We start from the raw sequence: 25292 nt of genomic DNA, 5'->3' as shown, positions 1-25292 counted from the left end.
ACAAAAACAGCCAAGAAAATCAGCTCAGGATGAAACATTAGCATTAGCAGACAATGGGCCAAGACCTGCCTTAGGGCATGTTATCACATCTTTGGGATAGCCAAAGCATTTTGCATTTCTTACTTTTAAAATCCAGTCACTGCAGCAAAGGACACATCTCGTTCAGCACACAGCATCTGCCATAAAATATCAAGGAGATGAACAAGTTAATCTAGTATGAGGAACTGGATTACAAAATAGCAGAAATTCCTGTTGTTTGATATCGTATTGTAGAATCTTTTATATCCCCATCTTAAGAGTTAGATCAAGGCCCTTAAATAAAGATCTCAAAAGACCAAAGAATAAAGATTGTCAATTAAAGATGTTTTTTAAAAACCTCATTGGTAAAATAGTATCTCTGAAAATGTGGTTCAGACAGCAGCACTAATAATTCTTTTTTTTAAGTTATTGTAATGGTAAGCATTGTCTATCATTTGGCTTTATGAGAGCATGTAGGCTGAAATTGGATCACCTATTCACCATCAGGTAGGGATGGCAGGTTCCCCTCAAAGAGCTTAATAAAACAGTTTTTGAAAGACAATAGTGCAGTTTTCATGGTCATTCTGATGCAACCCACAAAATATATATTTAATTTAACCTCACAATTTACCTTGATGGAATTTCAATTCACAACCTAAAGCCTAATACCATAACCAAAGTACTAATGTTCATAATCAAACTGAATAATTTATCTATAAAAAGAAATATTTATTTGAACAGTAAACAACTTCTGTAGCTACAATCTTTCATTCATAGTTTTAGCGATCATATTGCATTCCTTCTTACGTGGGATATCATCACTACTTAAACAACTTGTCCAAAACCAGTACTAGATGAGCAGAGATTTCTTCCAACTAAACATTGAGGACACCAAAGCCATTGTCTATGGTCCCTGCTGCAAACTCTATTCCCCAGTTAGTGACTCCATCCCTGTTTCTGGCAATTATCAAAGGCTGACCAGACAATTCACAATTTGAGATGCATTTCGAAATACATATCCTCGCCATTACCAAGACTGCCTACTTCCACCTCAGTATTATCCAATTCTGTCCTTGCCTGAACTCACCCACTACTGAAGGCAGTTTTTGTTCCATTAAGACTTGACAATTTCAAGGCTTTCCTGCCCAGCCTTTCATCTTCCACTTTCCACTGAATTGAGCTCGTTCAAAGCTCTGCTACAGCATTTAAACTCTCACCAATGCCCGTTCATCCACCACCTGTGCTTGTTAACCTACATTGGCTTTAAATTAACAATACCTTGATGAACTTCCCAACATTGCAGAGATAAGGAAAGAAAAGAACAATAACAATCACCTTCACCCTACAACCCTCACACGTCCAGTTTTAGCCTTCTGCACTTTCTTGATTTTATTTGGTCCACCATTAGTGGCCATGCCTTTAGCAGCTTGGGTCCTAAACTCAAGAATTCCCTCTCTGAACATTTCACCTTTTTATGCCTCTGTCCTCCACTAAGATACGCTTTAAAACTAAGCTCTTTAACCAAGCTTTTGGTCATCTGATGTAATAACTCTAAGTGGCTCAGTGTCAAATTCTGTTTGATAACTTTCGCGCAAATCACCTTGGGATGTTCAACTATATGAAAATGCTCTTTAAATAAAACTGAATATACTGCCGTGAATGCTACATAAATTAACCTAATACAATAAAAACAATCATAGCTTATTTTAATGATTAATATGACTAAATACTTCAGAACAAACTTAAACTCAGATGGGACATTGATGGAAACAGAACTATTCCCCTGCTGGCACTCTTTTTAAATATAACATCTATGCTATAAGTTCCTGAAAAGGCACCTCAACAATCACTCCACTACTTTTAAAGAGGAAATTTCCTCCAACAACGCACTTACAGATCACAGAGACAAACTGCTCTCTTAAAGTTCAACAGCAATGACCTGAAAATGAATTAGCACTGAACCACTTCACCAATGGAAGTAGGAGACTGAAAAATTGTTGAGGATGCCTGGCCCCAAGCCTAACGAAAAACTTACACTTATGGAGCGTGTTAAATATTTCATGAAGTCCTAAAACATTTTGAAGCCAATGGAAGTGGCAGAGGGAACAGCAAGGAGTCACAGGGAACTGACCAGACAATGTTTGGAGGGACAAATGCTGGGGAGGTGACCAACAGGTCAAGAGTAGTTAGTGCAGTGGGATCCTCTCTACCCACCGGGAGGGCAGATGGTGCCTACAGGAAATGGGTAATGAAGGAGCAGTATTTTATCTGTGAGCAGATGGACCTGTTTGTTCTGTTTCACAGACTCCCAACAGCAGGAGCCTCACTCCCTGCGCAAATACGGCACTCACCCCCTCCGCGAAGACGAGCCGCTTGCGCCTGCGCAGTATCCTTACCGGAAACACTGCTCCGGCAACGGCGGCACTTCCGGGCGGCGCCCCCGGGACCACGCATGCGCGGACACAGTAGGCTGCGGAGTCAAAGAGGAGTGGGTTGGGCCGTGAGTGTGTGTGACTATTAATATCCCCCAATTCCTATTTCCTGTTACACGCGCAGAAAGGGGCACAGCTAATGGAAATAACTTACAAGCAAGAAAACTTCGAATAGTGAAATAATATTGCTGATTGTGTGCATCTGGCAATTCCCAGACCGAAAATAAAGCAGCAAAATCTAATACTGGTCTTGTACACCTAGAAATGGAACATCAATAGAAACTGGGAACATCCTCATTTCTGAGGGATTGTCTGGTCCTGAATCTTGCAGGTGAAGAACACTTGGCCCCATTTTAGGTACACCTACTTCCATTAAAATAATTTGTGCCTTTGCATGCTTTCTGTGTCTCAGGACGAACTAGCTTACATTGGGTGGAAATCACTCTGCTAATGGTGGTCATGCCTTCAGTTGTCTAGACCCCAAGCACTAGAATGCCTTCCACGTGTCTCCACCTTGCTCTGTTTCACTTATCTGCTTTAAGACATTTCCTAAAACCTGCCTTTTACACTAAACTTTTGGTTATCTGACACTCCTTATGTGCCTGGTTGTCATTCTTTGTTTGATAATGTTCCTGTGAAGCACCTTGGGATGTTTCATTTCTGTGAAAGGCACTTCATAAGTTGGTGTAGAAGAATTGCAATGTTCAGTTGAGACATGTCAATGATATGTTACGATAATTCCAAACCTAAGACATTTTTCTGTTTGTAATAACTATGTTTTTACTCTAGAGTGTGGTAACAAGTATTACAGCATGTTCAATAAAATGGTGGTTTAGCATCTAATTTAAGGAAACCTGGGATGTAAATGAAGGGCTTGAACAGAAAAATCAAGCTGGCTATCCGGTGCAGCACCAAGGGAGCTTTGCACTGTGGCATGGACAAAGCTGCAGGATTGAGGTAAGCAACCAGAGTTATTCTTGGTTGTGTCTATCTTGGACCTTGGGAGTTTGAATGAGACTGCAGGGAGTGAGGGGAAGGGGAAACATAGAAAATAGGTACAGGAATCAGCCATTCGGCTCTTTGAGCCTGCATCACCATTCAATATGATCATGGTTGATAATGCACTTTCAGTATTCCACTTCCACTTTCTCTCCATATCCCTTGATCCTTTTAGCCACAAGAGCCACATCCATTTCCTTCTTGAACATATCTAACAAACTGGCTTTAAGTGTTAGAGAACGCTCTGAGTGAATAAGTTTTTCCTCATCAGTCCTGAATGGCTTTTCCCTTATTCTTAAGCTGTTATCCCTAATTCTGCACTTCCCCAACATCAGGAACATTCTACTCACATCCAGCCTGTTCAGTCCCGTCAGGATTTTACATGTTTCTGAGATCCCCTCTCATACTTTTGGATTCCAGTGAGTTCAAGCCCAGTTGATCCAGTCTCTCTTTATATGTCAATCCTGCCATTCCAGGAATCAGTCTGGTGAACCTTCACTGGACTCCCTCTCTAGCAAGAATTCCTTCCTCAGACTAGGAGACCAAAACTGCACACACTACTCAAGGTGTGCCTCACCAAGACCCTGTATAACTGTCGCAAGACATCCTTACTCCTATACTCAAATCCTTTGCTCTGAAGGCCAGCAGGTCATTAGCTTTCCTCACCATCTGTTGTATTTGCATTCCAACCTTCAACAACTGTTCCACCATGACACCCAGGTCATGTTACACTTTCCTTTCTCCTAAACTGCCGCCATTCATATAATAACATTTCTTCCTGTTTTTGCCACCAAAATGGATATCCTCATTCATCCACTTTCTATTGCACTTGCCAAGTATTTGCTCACTGAGTCAGCCTGTCCACATCATCCTGCAGTTTCTTAACATTCTCCTCACAGCGCACACTGCCACTCAGCCTAGTGTTGTCAGCAAATTTGGAGATATTGCATCCAATTCCTTCATCCAAATCATTAATGTATATTGTGAATAGCTGGGGTGCCAGCAATGTATCCAGCGGTACAGCAGTAGTCATTGCTTGCCACTCTGAAAAGGACCCATTTATTCCTACTCTCTGCTTCCTGTGTGCCAACCAGTTCTCTATCCATGTCAATACATTACCTCCAATACTATGAGCTTTAATTTTGCTCACTAATCTTTTGTGTGGGACCTTGTCAAAAGCTTTTTGAAAGTCCAGATACACAACATCCACTTCACCCTTGTCCACTCTTCTGGTCACATCCTCAAAAAATCCCAGATGATTGGTCAAGCACGATTCATGCTGATTGAACCAATCCTGTCACTGTTTTCAAAATGCTCAGTTATTACATCCTGAATAATTGACTCCAGCATTTTTCCCACCACCGATGTCAGGCTAAGCAGTCTATAACTCCCCATTTTCTCTCCTTTTTAAAAAGTGGGATTACGTTAGCTATCCTCCAATCCACTGAAATTCTTCCAGAGTCTATAGATTGCTGGAAAAGGTAGCTAGCACCTTTGTTTAATGTCTCATCTGAAAGATGGAGCAGACCTTCCAAGCTCAAGACCTAGCAAATTTTGTGCTATACCCTTTTAACATCCTCAAACTATGGTCTATTTAAATGAAAATCATTCTTTCATAACTGGGACCTGTCATGATAGGATGTAGATGTACCAGGTCATACGCAAGTGTGGAGACAGAGTTAGGGTGTGAGGGGAAGAGAGAAGGAAAGAGAGGGAAGTAATTATGATAAGGCAGTGATTTAAATGATGTGGAATGAAAGGGTGAAAAGCCGGTGGTAACAGAACAAAGAAACAAAGGATGGATATAGAGAGTTTTCAATGACAACAGCAGAATCATTACCAGCATCTACTAACTGAAAAATTGGTGCAGTGCTTATAATCTGAAATTTCTGCCTTGGAAAGCTGTAAAGAGTTCCTCGAAAATGATACGCTGTTCCTCGAGCCTTGTTCTCCCTTGTTTCTTGTGGTACTCTCAACATAAATAATCATGCATCTCTGCGGATTTGTTTAGAAGATTTGTTTATATATTGTTTTGGGCTCCACTTTATGTGAAGGACATTGAAAGGGTAGAGTATAAATGTGCTAGATACTGTGCTTGGAAGGTCTGCTCCATCTTTTGGATGAGACATTAAACCAAGGTACTAACTACCTGCTCAGGTAGAAGTAAAATATTCCCTGCACTATTTCAAAGAAGAGCTGTGGAGTTATTCTTGATGTCCTGACCAACATTTATCTTTCAGTCAATATCACAAAAAAAGATAATCTGGCTATTATCATATTGCTTTTTCTGGGAGTTTGTTGAGCATTAAATATTTGTTACATTTCCTACATTACAACAATGACTATACATCAGTAGTACTTAATTGGCTGTAAAGTGTTTTGAGATGGCTGGTGATCATTAAAAGCATTATATAAATGCAAGTCTTTCATTTTTGCTGATGTGGCAAATTCCAGGTTATCTCTAATGTTAGTTTTGTCCTTTTCACATGATAGATGCCTAACCATAGTCGTTACTTGTGTAACTTTTCATAATATTCACTTCATTCACATCTCAGGTTTCCCAAAATTAGATGTCACACCATCCTTTTTAACATGTTATCATTCCTGAATGTTATGTTTGTTACCACTCTCTGGGGTAGCAACATTGTTATTACAAACAGAAAAATGTCTTGGGTTTGGAATTACAGTAACGCATTATTAACCTATCTCAACTGAATATTGCAAATCTACTACAACAACTTGTATAGCCCCCTTAACATAATGAATCATTCCAGATTGCTTCACAGGCACATTATAATATTAAATATGACATCAAGGTGTGCAGCAAAATGTTAGGTGAGATGGCCAACAGCTTGGCCAAAGAGGGAGGTTTTCAAGAAGTGTCTAAAAGGAGAAAAACAAGGTGGGAGAGAAGTATCAGAGGGAATTTCAGAACTTGGGGCCTAAACAACTGAATGCATGGCCACCAGGGGTGGAACAATTAAAATCAGGGATGTACGAGAAGCCAGAATTAGAGGAATATGGATATCTCAGAGAGTTGCAATGTAATAGGATTCCATAATTTAGCCTCATTCTCCTGAATGAAAATCCATTCCATCTTTAATCAAACTTTTGCTTTAAAAAGAGGGCAACTTCCTCCCATCAGTTCTAATTTAGTTTTTAAATGATTTGAACTTATCCTCAGTTGTCCTAATTCCAAAGATGTTCCCAATTTTCTGATATGTGCTAGTGGCTATTAAGTTACCCCATCAACAATTCAGAATCTAAAATGTATCACCTATACTCACATCCATTTCTTGAATTAGTTTCTGATTTTTACAATCTGAAGTAAAGTTAAGCAGTCATGGTTTTCTGTGCTGCTTAGACTGCTTAGGGATTTGACTATATATTGCAAATACAAATTATATTTAATGCAAAACTGTTTTGTTTTCTTAGTCTTTCCCTGATTTCCCTTGCTACTTTTGCTTTGCTAATGCTTTGGCTTCAACCACCACTTCAGAATTCATAAATCCAATGAGATGCACTAGCAGTTTCTGTGGAGTTCTTTGCAATTCAAATTCCCATGAACGCCCACTGATGTTGCTCATGGCATGGCAGTTGAAAATAATGATTTTCTTTGTTTGTCATAATAGGATGAAACCATTTTCCGCCCTCAACCAAACTGAGTGTTGGAGATGATTCTGAATTAGCACTATTTCTGAAGAGAAGTACATCCTCAAAGATCTATTAGGGACAGAATTCCTGATCTGACAATTCCTGTCCAGCTACCAGGACACTGCCTCGCAAATAGGAAAAACACTTTAGCTGGAATTTTACCACCGGCACGCCTGCGCCGATTGAGGCTCGCAGAACGGCATTTTCCTTGTCCTCGGACAGGATCTTATGAGCCTCGGGCGGGTCAGCCGGTAAAATTCTGGAGTTTGGGTCTGATGTTGCTTCCACACTTGCCCCAAGACCGGAAAATCCCACCCGAGGTCAACAGACCTTTGCAAGGCCTGCTCCTCCCACTATGATTGCCATGGCGGGCAGGATGGGAAAATTCCTCCCTTTGAGCTAGTGTTTGGAAATTTTTAAGGGATTTACATTTGGATGGGTGAATATTAGAAATAAGGTATAGTTTTAGGTAGGTATAATTTAATCATTGGAATTCTACCGCCCTGCCTGTCATGAAATCGGAGCAGGCAAAGGATGGACAATGGAAATGAGCATTGACCTTGGACAGGATTTTCCGGTCTTGGGTCAAGCGAGGCCATAAATTCCCACCCAATGTTTCTGTGCCTGGAAATAAGCCTGTAGTTAGATTTCATTTTGTTTGTCTGTATGGGGTTTAGTTTCAGTTCCAGCTGAGATTCTGTTGTGATAGAGCTTCGGCATGAAAGGTAAATGTCGTCGCTTGGCAACTAAAGAAGCTCTGTGGCATGGCAGGGCATTTTCTTTTGTTCTTTAGTTTCAGCTGAAAACAGTTGCAAAGGAAATGTTTGGAGGCATGAGTTTACTTTGAATTTGGGTTTGGAATTACAGTAATGCATCATTAACATGGTATGAAGGGCCATGAGTGGTGAATAGGGACGTGATTTGGCATAGCTGGAGGGTATGAGGGGCTATAGGCTGGGGTTGAGGGGTGATGAATAGAGGACCCGATAAACCTAAAATGAAGTCCCAGTGTACTGAGGTAGTCCTTGTTAGTATTTGCCTGTCCCCATGGCCGCCTAAGCTCTGCTTGTTTGGTGGACCCGGCTCTATTCCACGGCTGTTCACCCAGAGGAAAAATCATACAGTTTGGGGTACTTTTTAACCAAGGCAGGCCTGAGAAGTTAGGAAATTTCCTGGTTCAAGCTATCCTCCTCAATGGCCAAAATCCCACCCTTAGTGTTCAAAAAACTTGCCTTTCATTCCACATCTACAGCTTTCTAATCAACATATTGAGTCAATAGGCAAATTATATATTATAGAGAGTCAGAATCTTTATACCTGCTTTTTGATGTACTAATTTGCCATGGGCAAGGTCCAATTTTTAAAAATTCATTTATGGGATGTGAGTGTCGCTGGCTAGGCCATTTATTGCCATTCCTAGTTGCCCTTCAGAAGTTGCTGGTGAACTGCCTTCTTGAACCGTTGTAGTCCCTGAGGTGTATGTGCATGCACAGTGCTGTTAGGGAGGAGATTTCAGCATTTTGTGCCAGCGACAACTGAGAGTAGCTTAACCTCCCACGATACTGGTATCAATCACACTGCTGCTGACTGGAAAGTGTTTATCATTTGGGCTTACACAAGTCGTTGTTTTGTTAAGGACAATAAACAAATAATACCTGGAAACTCCTTCTCATCCAGGATTCCCAGTAAATATCTCAGCAAATCCTGCAACTAGACCTGTCAGTTGATAAATCATCAGATTGTACAGAACAGGATTGATAGAATACTTCTTCTTACTTATATAACGTAGTTGTTTTAAAAAGTGTGAGCAATCCTGTTAAAAACATGCACATCAAGTATGGTCGAAATACAGCTCGCTCAGAATGAGTCATTTGTAACCTTTATCTAAACTGTAAAATGTCATGCAGTACCTGCTCACAGAGATATATGCATTGTAACTCCTACTTACACTAAGAATTTATGATTCAGCTCATGAGATAACAATCGTAGAACTATAATTTCACTCCCTATGTCAGTTTGCTATTGCCTAACAACTTTACTCATGAGCTAGAAATAAAGAAAATACAATGAACAAACATTTCCTCATGTAAATGGCCAGAAAAGCATACATAACATGAACTTAAATTACTAATTAGTACTGCCAGTAAGAAGCATGATGTTGTAAAATTACCCCTCCAAACTAAATGATTAATAAGGTTGTTACAGTCACTGCAAAATCAGAGCAATTGTTTCTATAGTTGCTAACTTAAGATAATTTATGGCATGATTCCACAATCCGGCATCTCCAGGAGGGAGCGACATTTGCCATTTGGATCACAGGAAATCTCTTATGAGCAAAGCTCCATTTTGGGAAAACTGGATTGTGGAATCCTGTTAAAAACATTCTCTGATGTCCAACAGCACTGCAGTTAGATACTGTTAAATTCTATTCTTGTTTCTTGGTGTGTTTTAAGATAATTGTTTGTAAGTTCAATATATTTCTCATTACTATATATTTATGTGTATATATAAATGGTGTACATTTATGAACTTACAATTATCATTGAGATGCATCCACAGAAACTGCAAGTTAAAACTTTGGGTATTATATTAAAAATTCCTAATGTGCACTGCCAGCAGAAAAAAAGTTCTGTGTCAGGAATACAAATTCTTAAAATTATCTTCATGATACAAACAGTAAGCATTCTGGGAATTCTCGGAATCTAAGTTATCATTGGAAACAGTTCCTGAACTTGTATTCTGGTAAGCAGCATTTGTAATAATATGAACTCCATTAAATATTTTGGCCTGAATCTTCCGGTCAGAGGTAATGATGTTCATATTGCCTCTGTCCACAAAGAATTTCCCAACTCCTTCCAGTTTCTCTTTTTTAAATTATTTTATGGGATCTGGGCATCGTTGGCTGGGCCAGCATTTATTGCCCATCCCTGGCTGCTTTTGAGAAAGTGATGGTGAGCTGCCTTTTTGAACTGCTGTGGTACCTGAGATGTCGGTGTTTGGGAGGGAATTCCAAGATTTTGACACAGCAACAATGAAGGAATGACGACATATTTCCAAGTCAAGATGGCGAGTGACTTGGAAGGCAACCTCCAGGTGGTGGTGTTCCCATGTAACTGCTACCCATGTCCTTCTAGTGGTCATGGGTTTGGATGGTGCTGCCTCAGCACCTGAATTTCTGCGGTGCATCTCACAGATGGTACATATGGCTGCCACTGATCATCGGAGGTGGAGGGACTAAATGTTTGTGGAAGGAGTAGCGATCAAGTGGGCTGCTTTGTCCTGGACAGTGTCGAGCTTCTTGAGTGTTGTTGGAGCTGCACTTATTCACACAAGTGGAGAGTATTCCATCACACCCTTGATTAGTGCCTTGGAGATGGTGGACAGGATTTGAGGAATCAGTAGGTGAGTTACCTGCTGTAGGATTCCTAACTTTTGACCTGCTCTTGTAGCCACAGTACATGGCTAGTCCAGTTCAGTTTCTGTTCAATGGTAACCCCAAATATGATGATAATGGAGGATTCAGCAATGGTAATGACACTCTCCACCCTGACTTGGAAGTATATTGTCGTTCCTTCATTGTTGCTGGGTCAAAATCTTGGAATTCCCTCCCTAACACCTACACCGCAGGGACCACGGCAGTCGAAATGGATAGTGCATCTTCTCCCCTCTAACTCCAGTAAATAGAATAGAACTGGGGGAATGAGAAGGCCTTTTTTTAAAAAGTACTAATTGCCATATTCTTGTATTTAATGTGTGTAGGGTATGTGGATGGATGAGTCCATAGGTGGTTGAGGTTTTCAGGTGAGTGAGTCGGTGGATGAGGTGGGTATGTGGGTAGTTGGGTTAGGGGCTAGTCGGATGCTCGGGTTAGGCTGAGGGGAGTAATTGGGTGGTCAGGGAGTAATTAGGTTTAGGGGTTAGTTAGGTCAGGTTGGGTGGTAGTCAGGTGGTCGCGGGGTACCTGGATGATCGGTAGGTAATTCAGTGGTCGAGGCTATGGGGTAGTCAGGTATAGTCTTACACAGGGAGGGGTAGTCGATTGGTCGTGGGAGTAGTCGGGTGATTGGGGGGAATTAGTTCAGTAGTTGGCCGAGGGAGGGAAGGGAAGTTGATTGGGGGTGTCAGTTGAGGAGTTACCCAGGCCATACATAAAACTGCTCACAGTTCAGAACTAATCATTATGAGGATAACTGGTGTGAAAAATGGAAGAATTTTCACGGATGCACTAAACTTGTTATCTGAGATTCGTGTTAAGCCATACTGTTGAGGCAATGTAGAGGGAATTTTAATTTGCAGTTCTTGACGCTGTTGCGCTGAACACTCAAACAAGAGAAGTGTTGCAATCCCAACACTGATATTTCACTTGACAAGCTTTATGAATGCTTTATAAATGCAAGTCTTTCTTTATAGTGAACCATTTTATAAATGGCTTTGCCTAATTCATTCTGATCTTAGGGTACATGTTCTCCAAGGCAGCCTTCACGACATACAACAGCGCAGAGTCGCTGAACAGAAACTGATAGCCAAGTTCCGCACACATGAGGACGGCCTCAACCGGGATCTTGGGTTTATGTCACACTATCTGTAACCCCCATGACTTGCCTGGGCTTGCAATATCTCACTTACTGTCCTGTCTGGAGACAATACACATCTCTTTAACCTATGCTTAATGCTATCTCCACTCACATTGTCTGCACCTTTAAGACTTGATTAGCTGTAAAGACTCACATTCTAATCAGTATTTTGTAAATTGTGTGTGCCTTTATATGCTCTGTTTGTGATCAGAACTCCCACTCATCTGACAAAAGGGCAAACCCCAAAAGCTAGTGGCGTTTACTACCAAATAAACCTGTTGGACTTTAACCTGGTGTTGTGAGACTTCTTACTAGCTAATTCATTTTCAACATACTTAATAAAAAATACCTGATCACTTGCATACTGGGTCATATTCAGAAAATTTTCAACTTGGTATCTGGACATAAAACTCATTTTGTGGATCACCCTCCATTACAGAGGAGGAAAGATTTTTATTTCTATTGCATGACCGTTCTGGAATTCCAGTTTTACATCTGAGTGACAAATTGAAAATTTACCCCATTGTGTTTCTCATTTATCTTCTTAACTCTAATCTATTGCTTATAGATGGTTAAGGATTGTACTCAGACTCTGTTTCTGCTTTGTCTCATTTCTTTACTAAGCTCTGGGCTTAACTGCTACTATCACTGAAAATACAATGTAAGGTTTTGCACAAAGATCATTATTTATATCTGGCTTCTTGTTTGGAATAGAAACACTCAAGATGATGTCAGTAAAACAGAAACATGGCAATCTTCTAAAATCCAGGAAGCTAAGTAACGCATATATAAGGATACCTAATTTTACAACATATTAAAAAGTAGGCCATTCAGTCCTTCTGGTTTGTTACCATTTCACTAGATCATGGTTGACTCTTGTCTCAACTCCATTTACCAGCTTTTGTTCTATATTCCTTGATTCCTTTATTTCACAAAATTTAAAATCTCAGTCCTGAAAATTTCAATTGACAGAATATCTGTTGCCCTTCAGGTGAATGTTTCCAAATTTTCACTACCCATTGCCTGAGAAAACACTTCCTGAATTCACCGTTAAGACAATGCAAACTGTCCTTGTAGTTTAGCCCTTTATCTCCTGGCATTATTGTGGTCTATTTAAACTGTATTCTCTCCAAGCCAATACGCCATTCCTGAGATATCAACAGGAAACATTGGATATTCTCAGCAGATCAGGCAGCAACTGTGGATAGAGGAACAAAGTTAGCATTTCACACAATGATCTTTTATTGGAACTGGAAAATGTAACAGATCTTAAGCAAGTACTGAGGCAGAGAAAGTGGTGTGGAGAGGATAGAACAAAAGAGAAGATCTGGGGTTGAAGATAGGTGTGATTAAATGACACAGACAATGGTAGTGCAAGGCAAAAGAGGATGGTAGTAGGGCAAGTAAAGAAACAAAAGATGTGTGTAGAGAAATTGAAAATAACAACAGTGCTGCCTTTATCAGCAGGTTTAAATATGATAGGCTGAATTTTCATTCCAGGTTTGGGAACCTGATGTCTGGAATATTTCTGGGTCTTGACTTCACACCACATCACAGTCAGTGATGCAATACAACTTTGTCAACCACTAATTGGCCTGGAGGGAAGTTCAGCACCCAATTAGGGGAGTCAGGCATTGGAGGTGGTTAATGTTGCCTGACACTTCCTTTCTATGCTGCTCCCCCCCACCCCCCAGGACTCATCAGGTAGTTCTTTTTAGGTACCAACCAAATAAATAAAATCAAATTAACTGAGGGACAACTCAAAAAGGGCAACTCCCTAAAAGGAGGGGGAATGGCCCAAAATAGAAGACCAAGCAGAAAGGAAACTTAAAACATCAAATTAAAATGTGATTATCGGGGTGAATAATGCACCCCAGTCCCTGCAGTGCCCAGGGGGCATGGAAGGGCTTTGGAAGTGGTTGCTGCATAAGGAGGGACAATTGAAAAGGCTAATGGCAGGTATGTCTGGGCTTGCTGTTGCCTTTGGAAATGGATGTGCTGGGAGAGCAGAGAGTGGGGTGGGCAGTCTCCATGGATGGTGCCACATTTTCCTCTTGAGGCACTGCTCAAGGCTGTGCTGGATAGAAGAGTGAGATCTACCAGAAAACAGAGATTGCAACATCTTCTACATCTGACTGTATCCACAAGACCAACGGATCCAAACTGGCTGCAATGTTTAAAACTCTACCTTTTGGGGACAAACAAAGGGGCAGTTAACTGTACATTATTTTACTTTCTTTTAATTGGACTCTAACTTCCCTTATTTCTGATACCTGCATCAGTGTGAAATCATGTTTTTTTTCCTGAATTTAGTGGTTAATAAATTTACTCTTTATTTAACTCAAGAAAACTGTATTTGATTGGCTCTTAATTGCTCACCACCTAAATAGTTAAATACATCCAGATATGGAAAAGGCAAATTCTCTTGAAAAATAAACTTAAACCTTTTAATGACCAACTGAGGAGGTTGAATAGAGGGAGCCTGTTCACCTTTTCTCACCTGGTTTTAATACATCCCAGACTCTGTTCCTTGTGCTTGCCATTTGAAGATTGTTACTTACCATATTCCTAATGAACACAACAAGTAATTAATTGGAAGTGTGCAGGTTGTTGACTGCAACTTCCCACCCTCCCTTTGAAAATCCAATCACGTCATTGAGATGTTGGGAAGTAGTGATGCCGAGCATGTCTCATGGCAATTGAAAATTCCGTCCAATTTTATGATTAGCTCTGTGAGAACTGAGAGCTGCAAATTCAGAGAGAGGTAGGTTAGAATGAGTGAAGGGAGTTGAAGAATTGAGGGGGTTGGTACCACTCCAACAATAACATGAAAAGATCTAGAGAAGGTAAAAGAGGCAAGAATTTTAGTGAAATAGGAGCTCTGAAGGAGAAAAGGTCCAATGTGCAGGGAAAAAAAACTCCTTTTCTTAATTTTTTTATTCATTCACTGGATGTTTGCCATCATTGCTAAGGCCAATATTTATTGTCCATCGCTAATTTTCCTTGAGAAGGTGGTGGTGACACAACATCTTGAACCACTGGGGTCCATCTAGTTTTTGTGCTTTCACAGTGCTGTTAGGCAGGGAGTTCCAAGATTTTGATCCAGCAACAAATAAGGAATAATGATATATTTCAAAGTCAGGATGGAACATGACTTGGAGGGAGATTGCAAATGGCGGTGTTCCCCATGGTCTGTCTGATGGCATATACAGCTGCACTGTGCACTGGTCAAAGGAATTCACTTTTATGGTAGTAGATGGGGTACTGATCACACAGGCTGCCTTGTATTGGATGGTGTCAAACTTCTTGAATGTTATTGGAATTGCACTCATGCAGAAATGCGAAGATTGTACCATCACACTCCTGACCTATGCTTTGACTGGCTTTAGGAAATAAAGTTGTGGGTCACTTTTTGCAGAATTCCCAACTTCTGATCTGCTCTTGTATCCATTGTATTTATATATTGGTCCAGCTAAGTTTCATTTCAAATTGATTCTTAAGATTGTAATGGTGGGGATTCAGTGATGGCAAATATAACAGGAAGGTGACTACACTTGTCTTTATTTGAAATTCTCATTTCCTGATTCTTGTGTGGTGCGAACGTTACTTGCCACAAATCTGCCCAAGCCTGAATGCTTTTCCAGTCTCATTGCATGGACTTCTTAATTGTCAGAAGAGTTGTTAATGAATGTCAGCACTCTGCAATCATCATTTCTGACTTCATGAAGGACTGAACTTCATTGATTGATCCCCAGATTGATTCCAAAGATGATAAGGTTGATGTATGACAAGAGATTAAACAGTTTGGGCTTATACTCACTGGCGGTTAGAAGGATGAGAAGGGATCTGGCTAAGGTTATAACATTTAAAAAGGGATTGATAGATTAAGTGTTGACCAAATGTTTCCTCTTATGGGGCAATTGTGAATAAGAAGTCATAGGTATATGTTGAGATGCAGTAGATTTAAAACTGAAGTGAGGAGGGATTACTTCTCACAGAGGGTGGTGAATTTGTGGAACTCACTGCCCCATAGTGCGGTGGAGTCTGAATCATTGAATGGTTTCAAGAAGGGGATAGATATATTTCTAATAAGGGGGCATTGGTAACAGATGGGGAGGTGGATTTAAGAGCAGGGAGAGATCAGCCAAGATATGATTGAATGGCAGAATAGGCTCAAAGGGCTGAATTTGCCTACTTCTGCACCTAATACCTATGTTCCTATGGATGAAATAGCTGATGATAGGTCTATGGCTGAGGTGTTCTGCTATGATGTACTGGAGCTGAGATGATTGACCTCCAACAACCATAATCTTTTTCCTTTGTGGTAGGTATTACAGGGAAATTGCGATAAACCAACTCCAATGACACAAAATCTCAGTTATGTTGAAGTTGTCAACCAGTCCTATCAACAGAATGGTAAAGCCATAGAATGATACTTGGGGTAATCTGAAATTCTGCACCAGTTATTCTGGATTAGCCGAACTTCTCTACATTTGTCATATGATGGTATTGAGCAATCAGACAGAATTGGACCACACAAGAGCATGAAATCCAGAACTCAGGAAGCTGATGACCCTGAAGAATATGATGAATACTTGCCTGCTTGCCCACCTATTTCCCTAACCAATGCTGCAAAGGCTATAGCAATCTCCGGGATTCTGCACTGCAACACCAAAATACCGAAAACATGTCTGATTGCATGACGTAGTGGACTATATCACACATGACCAAAGATAGTAAGCAGACAAGGATCACAAAGTGTCTTTCAGAGCTAACTCCTGACTTTTTTCCAATACAAAGCTCTGACCTTTTACAAGATCAGGCCATTGTAAGATGTGAACAAATTGAATAAAGACTTTTTCACACATTTACTGTGTTTTAATTTAGCATTTGTTTTTGACATAAGCATATCAGTTGCATGGGGATGCATTCATGTGGGAATGAGGCCTTCTTCACCATCACAAAACTTCTGTTAATAGAAAGTTGTGATGGATTCCCAGGACTCAACTCCTTGGGACATTATTGTACTTCAGTCAGAGGAAATTTAAATTGCCATCAATTCTACTAAGGCTCCTTTTTGCCACACTTGCCCAAATGCTGCTTTGGTATCAAGGGCAGTCACCCTCACTTAATCTCTGCAATTCATCTGTATTGTCTATACTTGAACCAAGGCTGTATTGAAATCTGGATCTGAGTGGTCCAGCTGTGAATCAGTAAGCAATTTATTGGTGAGTAAGTGGTATTTGTTAGAATTGTTGGTGGCATTTTTCACCATTTCATTGATGATTCAGATAATGCCAATGAGGCAGTACTGGATTTGATTTGTGGCAGAAATCTAACACAAGCACAGAAAATGGTAGAGGTACTCAGCAGGCAACATCTGTGGAGGCAGAAATGTTTCAGGTTGATGATCTTCCATCAGTGCTGGAAAATATTACAGATGAACAGGGTTTACATGGAATCACAAGCTTTTGGAGTGCTGCTCTTTCATTAGGTGAATCCTTACCTAGAATTTTAATGGATTTCTATTGATTTAACGGTTTCTATTGATTTAAGCAATGTTTGTTTGCAAAGTAAAGTTTTGGTAATTATTTGCAGTAAAAGAACCCCAATGGGTTACATTATTGATAGGCTACCTCACCCCTACAGGGTGAGTTTACAGCAGGCATCAACTTAAGCATTATTAGAGAAAACTAGATCAAGAAATGAATTTGGCTTTAAGTGATTATTAGCTTCAACTTCTGTCTGTTTGCTAGATCCCCTCTCATTCTTTTCATGACTTAAGCACCCTTAAGCTTAGAACTCTTTTCATGACTTAAGTTTAAGTTTATTTATTAGGGTCATAAGTAGGCTTATATTAACAGTGCAATGAAGTTACTGAGAAAATCCCCTTGTTGCCGCACTCTGGCACCTGTTTGAGTACTGAGGGAGAATTTAGCATGACCAGCATATCTTTCTGACTGTGAGAGGAAACTGGAGCACCTGGAGGAAACCCATGGATTTCCATGCAGATACAGGGAGAATGTGCAGTCTCCGCACAGTCACCCAAGCCAGGAATTGAACCCGGGTCCCTCGCACTGTGAGGCAGCAGTGCCAACCACAGTGCCACCACGCATTCTTTTAATAAAAGATCACTGTCTTTAAAATAAAATGGATTGTGAAAAGGGCCCATTGCAACGGTAGCAAGTTTGACTGTTCAATAATCTCATCCATAATATGAAACCTCCAACAAAAGTGTCTTGCTTCTCTCACTACTCTACTGGAAGTGCATTGTGCTTAATTATGCCTCAAGTCTTGAAGTAAGCTTGAACTCAATGACCTTCTGACATAAGTAACAGTATGACACTGCTGACCAATATGAAAGTCACTTACCATCTGTTCAGTGAGGAATCAAGATATGCCTGATCACATTTCTGATTGATAAATTTAAAAAAAATAAGCAAAATAACCTGTTTTTGGGCAAGTGATCTCAATTCCTGCATGCGCATGTGGATTTTAATCTTCTGTGGGTTTGCTGGTAAAATACCAAAACAAAAAGAACGTAAGATTTTGATCATTGTTCATGCCTTACTTTCTTAGTTACTGATAGGGAGCAAATGTTTGCTGAGTAAATATAAATATCCCTGCATTATGCAAGCATATACAAAATGGTTAATAGGAAATAAATGCAAATTGTCATAGCAGTTAGTTAGCAATTGCTACTGCACAAAACTAGAGTATCTCAACTGGGGAATTATTTTTATTTAGCGAAGGACTGTGTTGTACTTGGTATAGTGCTCATGTTCTGATAAACCTGCAGATCCTTCACAATGAACAATGAACAATATTATAGGCAGTCCATAAATATTTACCTAGGTGCAGAATTAGATTGAATAATTATCAGACACAGTGATTGAAGTTGTATGCTGTTAGTAAGGCAAACATAAAAGTGTTACTGAGAAGAAAAAAAAATTTAAATATATTTTGGAAATAAGATGGAATTCAAAGTATTTGCTTGTGTTAGAGATCCGATGACCCTACAATTTCTGGAATGACCAATATTTATATTTGCAATCACTTAGTATCTCATAGCACTTTACAACCTATTAAATACTTTTGAAGTATTGTCATTGTTGTGATGCAGGAAGAGCAACAGCTTTCTTCTTCTTAGCAGTCCATTAGGATGACTTTCTTCATGCAGCACAGGTGGCACATGAAAGGTTGGATAGATGAGTTGTTTGGAGGTTTGTGCATACTCCCTGATGCCCAGAGATTGTCTCTGTATTTTGCCAATGAGGGCTCTCAATGTGTTTGGCTTTGGAAGGTATTGTCAGTCTTGTGTGAGACAGATCCTGACCAAATGAACTGATTTTGGGTGGCTTGAGGCAGGACATGTTAACATAGAAAGATAGAAAATCGGAGAAGGAGTAGGCCATTCATCCCTTCAAACCTGCTCTGCCATTCATTATGATCATGGCTGATCATTCAATTCAGTAACCTGTTTCCACTTTCCCCCACATATCTTGTGATCCCTTTAGCCCAAGAGTTTTTCCTGACTCCTTCTTGAAAACATATAGGCCGGAATTTTACTGGGAATTGGAGTGAGGAGCGGACCATGAAAAGGTCTGTTGACCTCAGGATTTTATAGTTTTTGGATGAGTGAGGCCATAAAATCCAGCCCATAATGTTTTGGCCTCAACTGCTCCCTGTGGTAGTGAATTCCACAGGCTCACCACTCTTTGCGTGAAGAAATTTCTCTTCATCTCAGTCCTAAATTGTCTACCCTCAGACTGTGATTCCTGGTTCTGGGCTTCCCCGCCATCTGGAATATCCTTCCTGCATCTACTCTGTCTAGTCCTGCTAGAATTTCATGTTTCTATGAGATCTCCCCTCATTCTTCTAAAGTCCAGTGCATATATTCCTAACCAACTCAGTCTCTCCCCATACATCAGTCCCACCATCCCAGGAATTAGTCTGATAAACCTTTGCTGCACTCTCTCCATAATAAGAACATCTGTCCTCAGATAAGGAAACTAAAACTACACACAATATTCCAGATGTGGTCTCACCAAGGCCTGCATAACTGCAGCAAGACATTTCTGTTCCTATACTTGAATCCTCTGGCTATGAAGGCCAACATAAAATTTGCCTTCTTCACCACCTGTTACAACTGCATGCTTATCAAGCACGTTCTCCTTTCTCAGTCTATCACCACTGAGATTTTAATCTGCCTCCCTCATTCTGCTATCAGAGTAAATAATGTTGCATTTATCCACATGATACTGCATCTGCCATGCATTTCCTCACTCAACTTGCCCAAATCACACTGAAGCATTTCAGTATCCTCCTCACAGTTCACCCTCCCACCCAGCTTTATGTCATCCACTAACTTGGAGAGGCTAGGGATAGGATGCTGCTGTTGGACCACCTTCCTTGTCACTGGATTTAGAGAAACTTGTGAAGAGTCCCAGTGTTCAACGTGCACTCACTCAGAAACTGAGCTCAAGTCGACTTTTTGCCTGAAGCATATAAGATGGGACTTCCATTAAACAGCTGGAAAACTTAGGTCCTCTTCTAAGCAGCTCCCAAACACCACATTCTTCCCCTCCCCTCCTCCCCAACCTCCCTGCTGATTAAGCTCAACAAGAAGATACTGGAAAATGTGGAAATGTTTCCATATTTTGAAAGCCTCCTCTTGGTGAAGGCAGATATTGTTGATTAAATTCAGCATTGCCTTCAGTGTGCCAGCTCAGCCTTTGACTAATTGAGGGAAAGGTTATTTGAGGACCAGGATCTCAAACCTGAGACTAAGGTGATGGTTTACCGACCATCTGTGATCACTGTGCTCCTGTACGCTTTGGACGACATAGTACAGACACGTCAAAGCACTGGAGCAGCAGCAATGCAACAGCCACTCCAAACAGTAAGTGATAATGGCAAGATAGTCTGTTTTTAAAACTAAATATTGGTCAAAATACCAGGAATAACTCATTTGCTTTCCTTTGAAATAGTGCCAAATGGGATCTTTTTCATCTACTAGAACAGACAAATGGGGCCTCTGTTTTCACTCAAAAAAATGGGACTTATGCCAGAACTGAAGGCGTGCTGCACTGCCGGAAGATCAGCTTTGAATTTTGTGCTGAAGTCCTGGAAGTGGGACTTGAACTTGGAACATTGTGATTTAAGAGACCAGCATTATTCTAAATGAACTGCAGCTGGAAGGGGGGGGGGGGAGCAGCGCCAGGGGTAAATGAAATTTTGTCCTTCATTGCTAGAGGGATGGAGTTTAAAAACAAGAAGGTTATGTTGCAGCTGTATAAGGTGCTGGTGAGGCCACACCTGGAGTACTGTGTACAGTTTTGGTCCCCTTACTTGAGAAAGGATATCCTGGCTCTGGAAGGGGTGCAGAGGAGATTCACTAGGGTTGATTTCAAATGTTGAGAGGGTTGGCTTATGAGGAGAGACTGAGTCAATTAGAGCTATACTCATTGGAATTCAGAAGAAATGAGAGGACATCTCATAGAAACATATAAGATAATGAAGGGATTGGATAAGATAGAAGCAAAGAAGTTGCTTCCACTGATAGGTGAAAATACAACAAGGGAAACATGGCCTAAGAATAGGGGAAGCAGGTTTAGGACTGAGCTGTGGAGGAATTTCTTTACACAAAGGGCTATGAATCTGTAGAATTCCTGCCTTCTTCACCACCTGTGGCAACTGCATGCTTACCAAGCACATTCTCCTCTCTCAATCTATCACCATTTAGATTTTAATCTCCTTCCTGATTTTGCTATCAGAGCAAATAACCTCACATTTATCCACATTATACTGCACCTGCCATGTATTTCCTCAGTTCCATTAAACAGCTGGAAAACTTAGGTCCTCTTCTAAGCAGCTCCCAAACACCACATTCTTCCCCTCCCCTCTTCCCCAACCTCCCTGCTGATTAAGCTCAAGAAGATACTGGAAAATGTGGAAATGTTTCCATATTTTGAAAGCCTCCTCTTGGTGAAGGCAGATATTGTTGATTAAATTCAGCATTGCCTTCAGTGTGCCAGCTCAGCCTTTGACTAATTGAGGGAAAGGTTATTTGAGGACCAGGATCTCAAACCTGAGACTAAGGTGGTGGTTTACTGACCATCAGTGATGGTCAAATCACACTGAAGCCCAAATCACACTGAAGCTTTTCTGTATCCTCCTCACAGCTCACCCTCCTACCCAGTTGAGTCTACCTCATTGAATGTTTTTAAGGCCAAGGATAGATAAATTTTTGAACAGTAAAAGAATTAAGGGTTATGGTGAGCAGGCAGGTAAGTGGAGCTGAGTCCACAAAAAGATCAGCCATGATCTTACTGAATGGCAGAGCAGGCTCGATGGGCCAATTGGCCTACTCCTGCTCCTCGTTCTTATGTCCTTATGTAAACTAAATTTCTTGAATTATCACTTCAAAATGTTGTGTCATGTTCAGCAGTCCTTTCTCAAAATGGCAACGTTCTGTAAATAGGTAATAGGGCCCTCTCTCTCTCTGCATGCTGTTAGAGAAAAAGATACAAAAGTCTTAGATCACGTACCAACTGACTCAAGAACAGCTTCTTCGCTGCTGCCATCAGACTTTTGAATGGACCTACCTCATGTTAAGCTGATCTTTCTCCACACCCTACGACTGTAACACTTTATTCTGCACCCTTTCCTTCTCTACAGTATGCTTTGTCTGTGTAGTACACAAGAAAAATACTTTTTGTTAATGTCCCAAGTCGGCTTAAATTAACACTGTGATGAAGTTACTGTGAAAATCCCCTAATCGCCACACTCCAGTACCTGTCCGGGTACACTGACAGAGAATTTAGCATGGCCAATGCACCTAACCAAGACGTCTTTTGGACTGTGGAACGAAAGTGGAGGAAACCCACGCAGACACGGGGAGAAGGTGCAGACTTCCCACAGTGACCCAATGCCGGGAATGGAACCCGGGTCCACTAGCGCTGTGAGGCAGCAGTGCTAACCATGCCCTAATACATGTGACAATAATAAATCGAATTGCCACTAGGCTGCCTGCCACTCCTGAGCTAACCTCAACGCAGTTTCAAGGCAACAGCAGTAACAACTCGCTGGGTAGAGGGAGGGGGGAGGAGGAGGAGGGGACAGGCTTCTTCCCCCTGGCTGCTGATTGGCGCCCGGGGAGGGACGGCACTCCGGATGATTGACGGGCGCTGCGGACGTCACGCGCTCATTGACAGGCTGGGCTCGGCTCTTGCGTGGTTGCAGCCACGCTGGGTGTGCGGGCACAGAGAGAGAGAGAGACGCTTGCTGCAGACTGCACTGGGGATCGTGGCAATTTCCTTGGCGGAAGATAGATATATATATCATAATATATATATTTGAAATTATTATTCTTTAAGAATGGGCGTTGAAATCGAGACAATATCTCCAGGAGACGGTAATTCTGCAACTCGAAAGGGCATTTATTTGTGCTTTAACTGGGCTTTGCATTGTGGCAAGCAGCCTTGTCTCAGTAGTCTAGACAAATTTGGTAGCAATGCAGTGTGTGTGGATTTTTAAATGGCATTTGCTGACAGCTGCGTAAAGACTAGTACTGTACTATAATGGAGAGATAACGACTGTGCGATTTCACTCTGTCTGGATTTTCATTAGTAACGTTGTTGCCCCTGTAAGTATCCGTTCTGAAGGGAAATGGTTAGGCGTGTTCACATTTTACTGATTCTACAAAGCCTGTGCCTGAAAAAGACATTTGAACTTTAGTTCCGGCAGCAGAAACCAAAATCCTCCAAAGGCTTAAAGCCTGAAGCTAAGCACTCGTTGTGAATTACTCTCAAAATGTAAAACCATAGATCTAATGTAAAAGACAGTCTAAATTTTGAGCAACTAATCTGACACCATTTTTCTTTTGAAAGTTAACGTGGTTTTGTGCAGTCCTCAAACCATTATAGCATCTAGTTGTCCCACCTATTACAAAGAAATGTGGTATACTCGTAAACATCAGATGCATTAATTTAATGTCTTTTTGTTTTAGGCAGGACATTTCCAAAGAAAGGACAGACATGTGTTGTTCACTATATAGGTAATGTATACAATGAATCATACATTTTCAGTTTGATTAAAAAAAAGAATGTCACCAGTGGGAGGTAATGGGCATTGCAGCTTTCTGAAGGTAGTGTCTATGGTGGTGATTTCGGAATCTATTTCAGTATAGAATACAGTAGTGGGGCCTTGAATTTACAGTTGCTCCCACACACACAGTTCTTGATTTTGACTATGCCACCATGGCAGAATGCTGAGAGGCGGCCAGGTGCGTTCTCTCAGGGAAGAAGGGCAGATTGTGGGAAGAGTTGCTCTCAGCTGCTCTTGTGTACCTCTTGGCTGCTGATCTTAGAATGGCTGGCATAGTCCCAGGAGCAGTTCACTCATCCAGTCGGAGATAGTGCATGGCATGAGGCAATGCAACAAAGGAGAAAATAATGCCTGAAGGGAGAGCGAGTCTTGTTAAATATGTACAGGCAACATAACTGAGCAAACTATTAATGCCACAGGTATTGAATTTTGCTGTGTGAAAGTGTTGTGTATAATTCAAATTCTATGCATCTTAATGCAACTGTGGTGATAAGCAGAACTCAATGTCTCGAGGTAAAATAGGTTACCAATTGGTGTGACTTTTTTTAAAAAATACATAATCTGTGAACGTTAACTGCTACAGTGCTGTTTCTTTTCTGTCATTCATAACGTGTAACTTTGTAAAAGTCAACCTGAATTAAATAGATGATAAATATACAAAATGTAAGCATAGACTGCTACATTGCTGTTTCCTTTGTGTTGCATAACCAAAATTTTGAGCTTAAAGTAATAGTTCATAGAACAAATACATATGCAACATGATATAAAATTGAAGTGATTACTTCCTAATGATCCAGCATACAGTAATTCAGCACTGAAGTATCTATAACACTATTGCAGCAGTTTTACAACGGGCATAGTGGTTCACAGAACAACAATATACAATAGTTTGATCTAATTCTTGATGTAATGCAAAGCTTTTCTATGTTGGCTAAGTATATTAACCAATGAGATCTTTCTAGCATGTTTTAGCGTTCCATAAATAACCTTGGAAGTGTTTTCATTCATTTTGGAAAGATAGTCTCATCAGGTAAGCTACTGCTTTCCAATGAGCTGTAAAATTAATGATTGCAGTCTCGTCTGGCTCACTTCTTTCTCCACTCTGTTTTGTCATCTGATCTTAAATCTTAGAAAATTTCAGTCAAACGTCACTTCCCTTTATCAAGTTCCTTTTCTATAAAATTGAAAAATGGACATTAAATGAAAGAACAACACAACTCTGAACCTCCCATAGAGTGTCAGAAGAATTTCCCAGCATCTCATGTTGTACACAAATCTCCAGTCAGGTTAGCTCCACGATGACAGCTCATGATTGGTGATTTGAATGAACTTGTTTCTCTCAAGTTTTGGTAATCTGTTACCTGGGCCAAGCAGATCTGACATATTCTAGTCTAATTCATTTCTGGGATCTGAGTGGGATTGTTACTAGATGTTGGCAGTCTCGTAAACTAACACTGGGTTAGTTGTACAATTTTAGCTGGTTAAAATTGAGTTGTACCCCTGTGCA

General features: G+C 40.7%; 2 protein-coding genes across 4 annotated transcripts in view; one reads left to right on the top strand and one right to left on the bottom strand.

The window, feature by feature from the left end:
• Positions 1–2385, bottom strand: part of wdcp (WD repeat and coiled coil containing) — a 72314-nt gene extending 69929 nt beyond the window's left edge. Inside the window, exons 1-2 of one of the 2 annotated variants that reach the window (XM_080192205.1) lie at positions 2370–2385; positions 124–176 (exon numbers count right to left, since the gene is read on the bottom strand). The gene's annotated coding sequence lies outside the window, so the exon portion shown is untranslated. Of the gene's footprint in view, positions 1–123; positions 177–1353; positions 1389–2369 lie in introns of those variants that run through there. The other variant, XM_080192204.1, reaches the window with a different exon arrangement.
• The window catches only part of fkbp1b (FKBP prolyl isomerase 1B), a 57166-nt gene that overhangs the window by 3870 nt on the left and 28004 nt on the right, over positions 1–25292 (top strand). The window contains exons 1-2 of one of the 2 annotated variants that reach the window (XM_080192209.1): positions 22905–23093; positions 23688–23735. In XM_080192209.1, coding sequence (XP_080048335.1) covers positions 23057–23093; positions 23688–23735 — 85 coding nt within the window. In that variant the 5' untranslated portion in view covers positions 22905–23056. Of the gene's footprint in view, positions 1–22904; positions 23094–23687; positions 23736–25292 lie in introns of those variants that run through there. The other variant, XM_080192210.1, reaches the window with a different exon arrangement.

Source organism: Carcharhinus amblyrhynchos, chromosome 7 (genome assembly GCF_965287045.1).
Source record: "Carcharhinus amblyrhynchos chromosome 7, sCarAmb.v2.hapA, whole genome shotgun sequence".
NCBI lineage: Eukaryota > Metazoa > Chordata > Chondrichthyes > Carcharhiniformes > Carcharhinidae > Carcharhinus > Carcharhinus amblyrhynchos.
The sequence above is the reverse complement of the archived record's forward strand: the minus strand, read 5'-3'. Positions and strand labels throughout refer to the sequence as shown.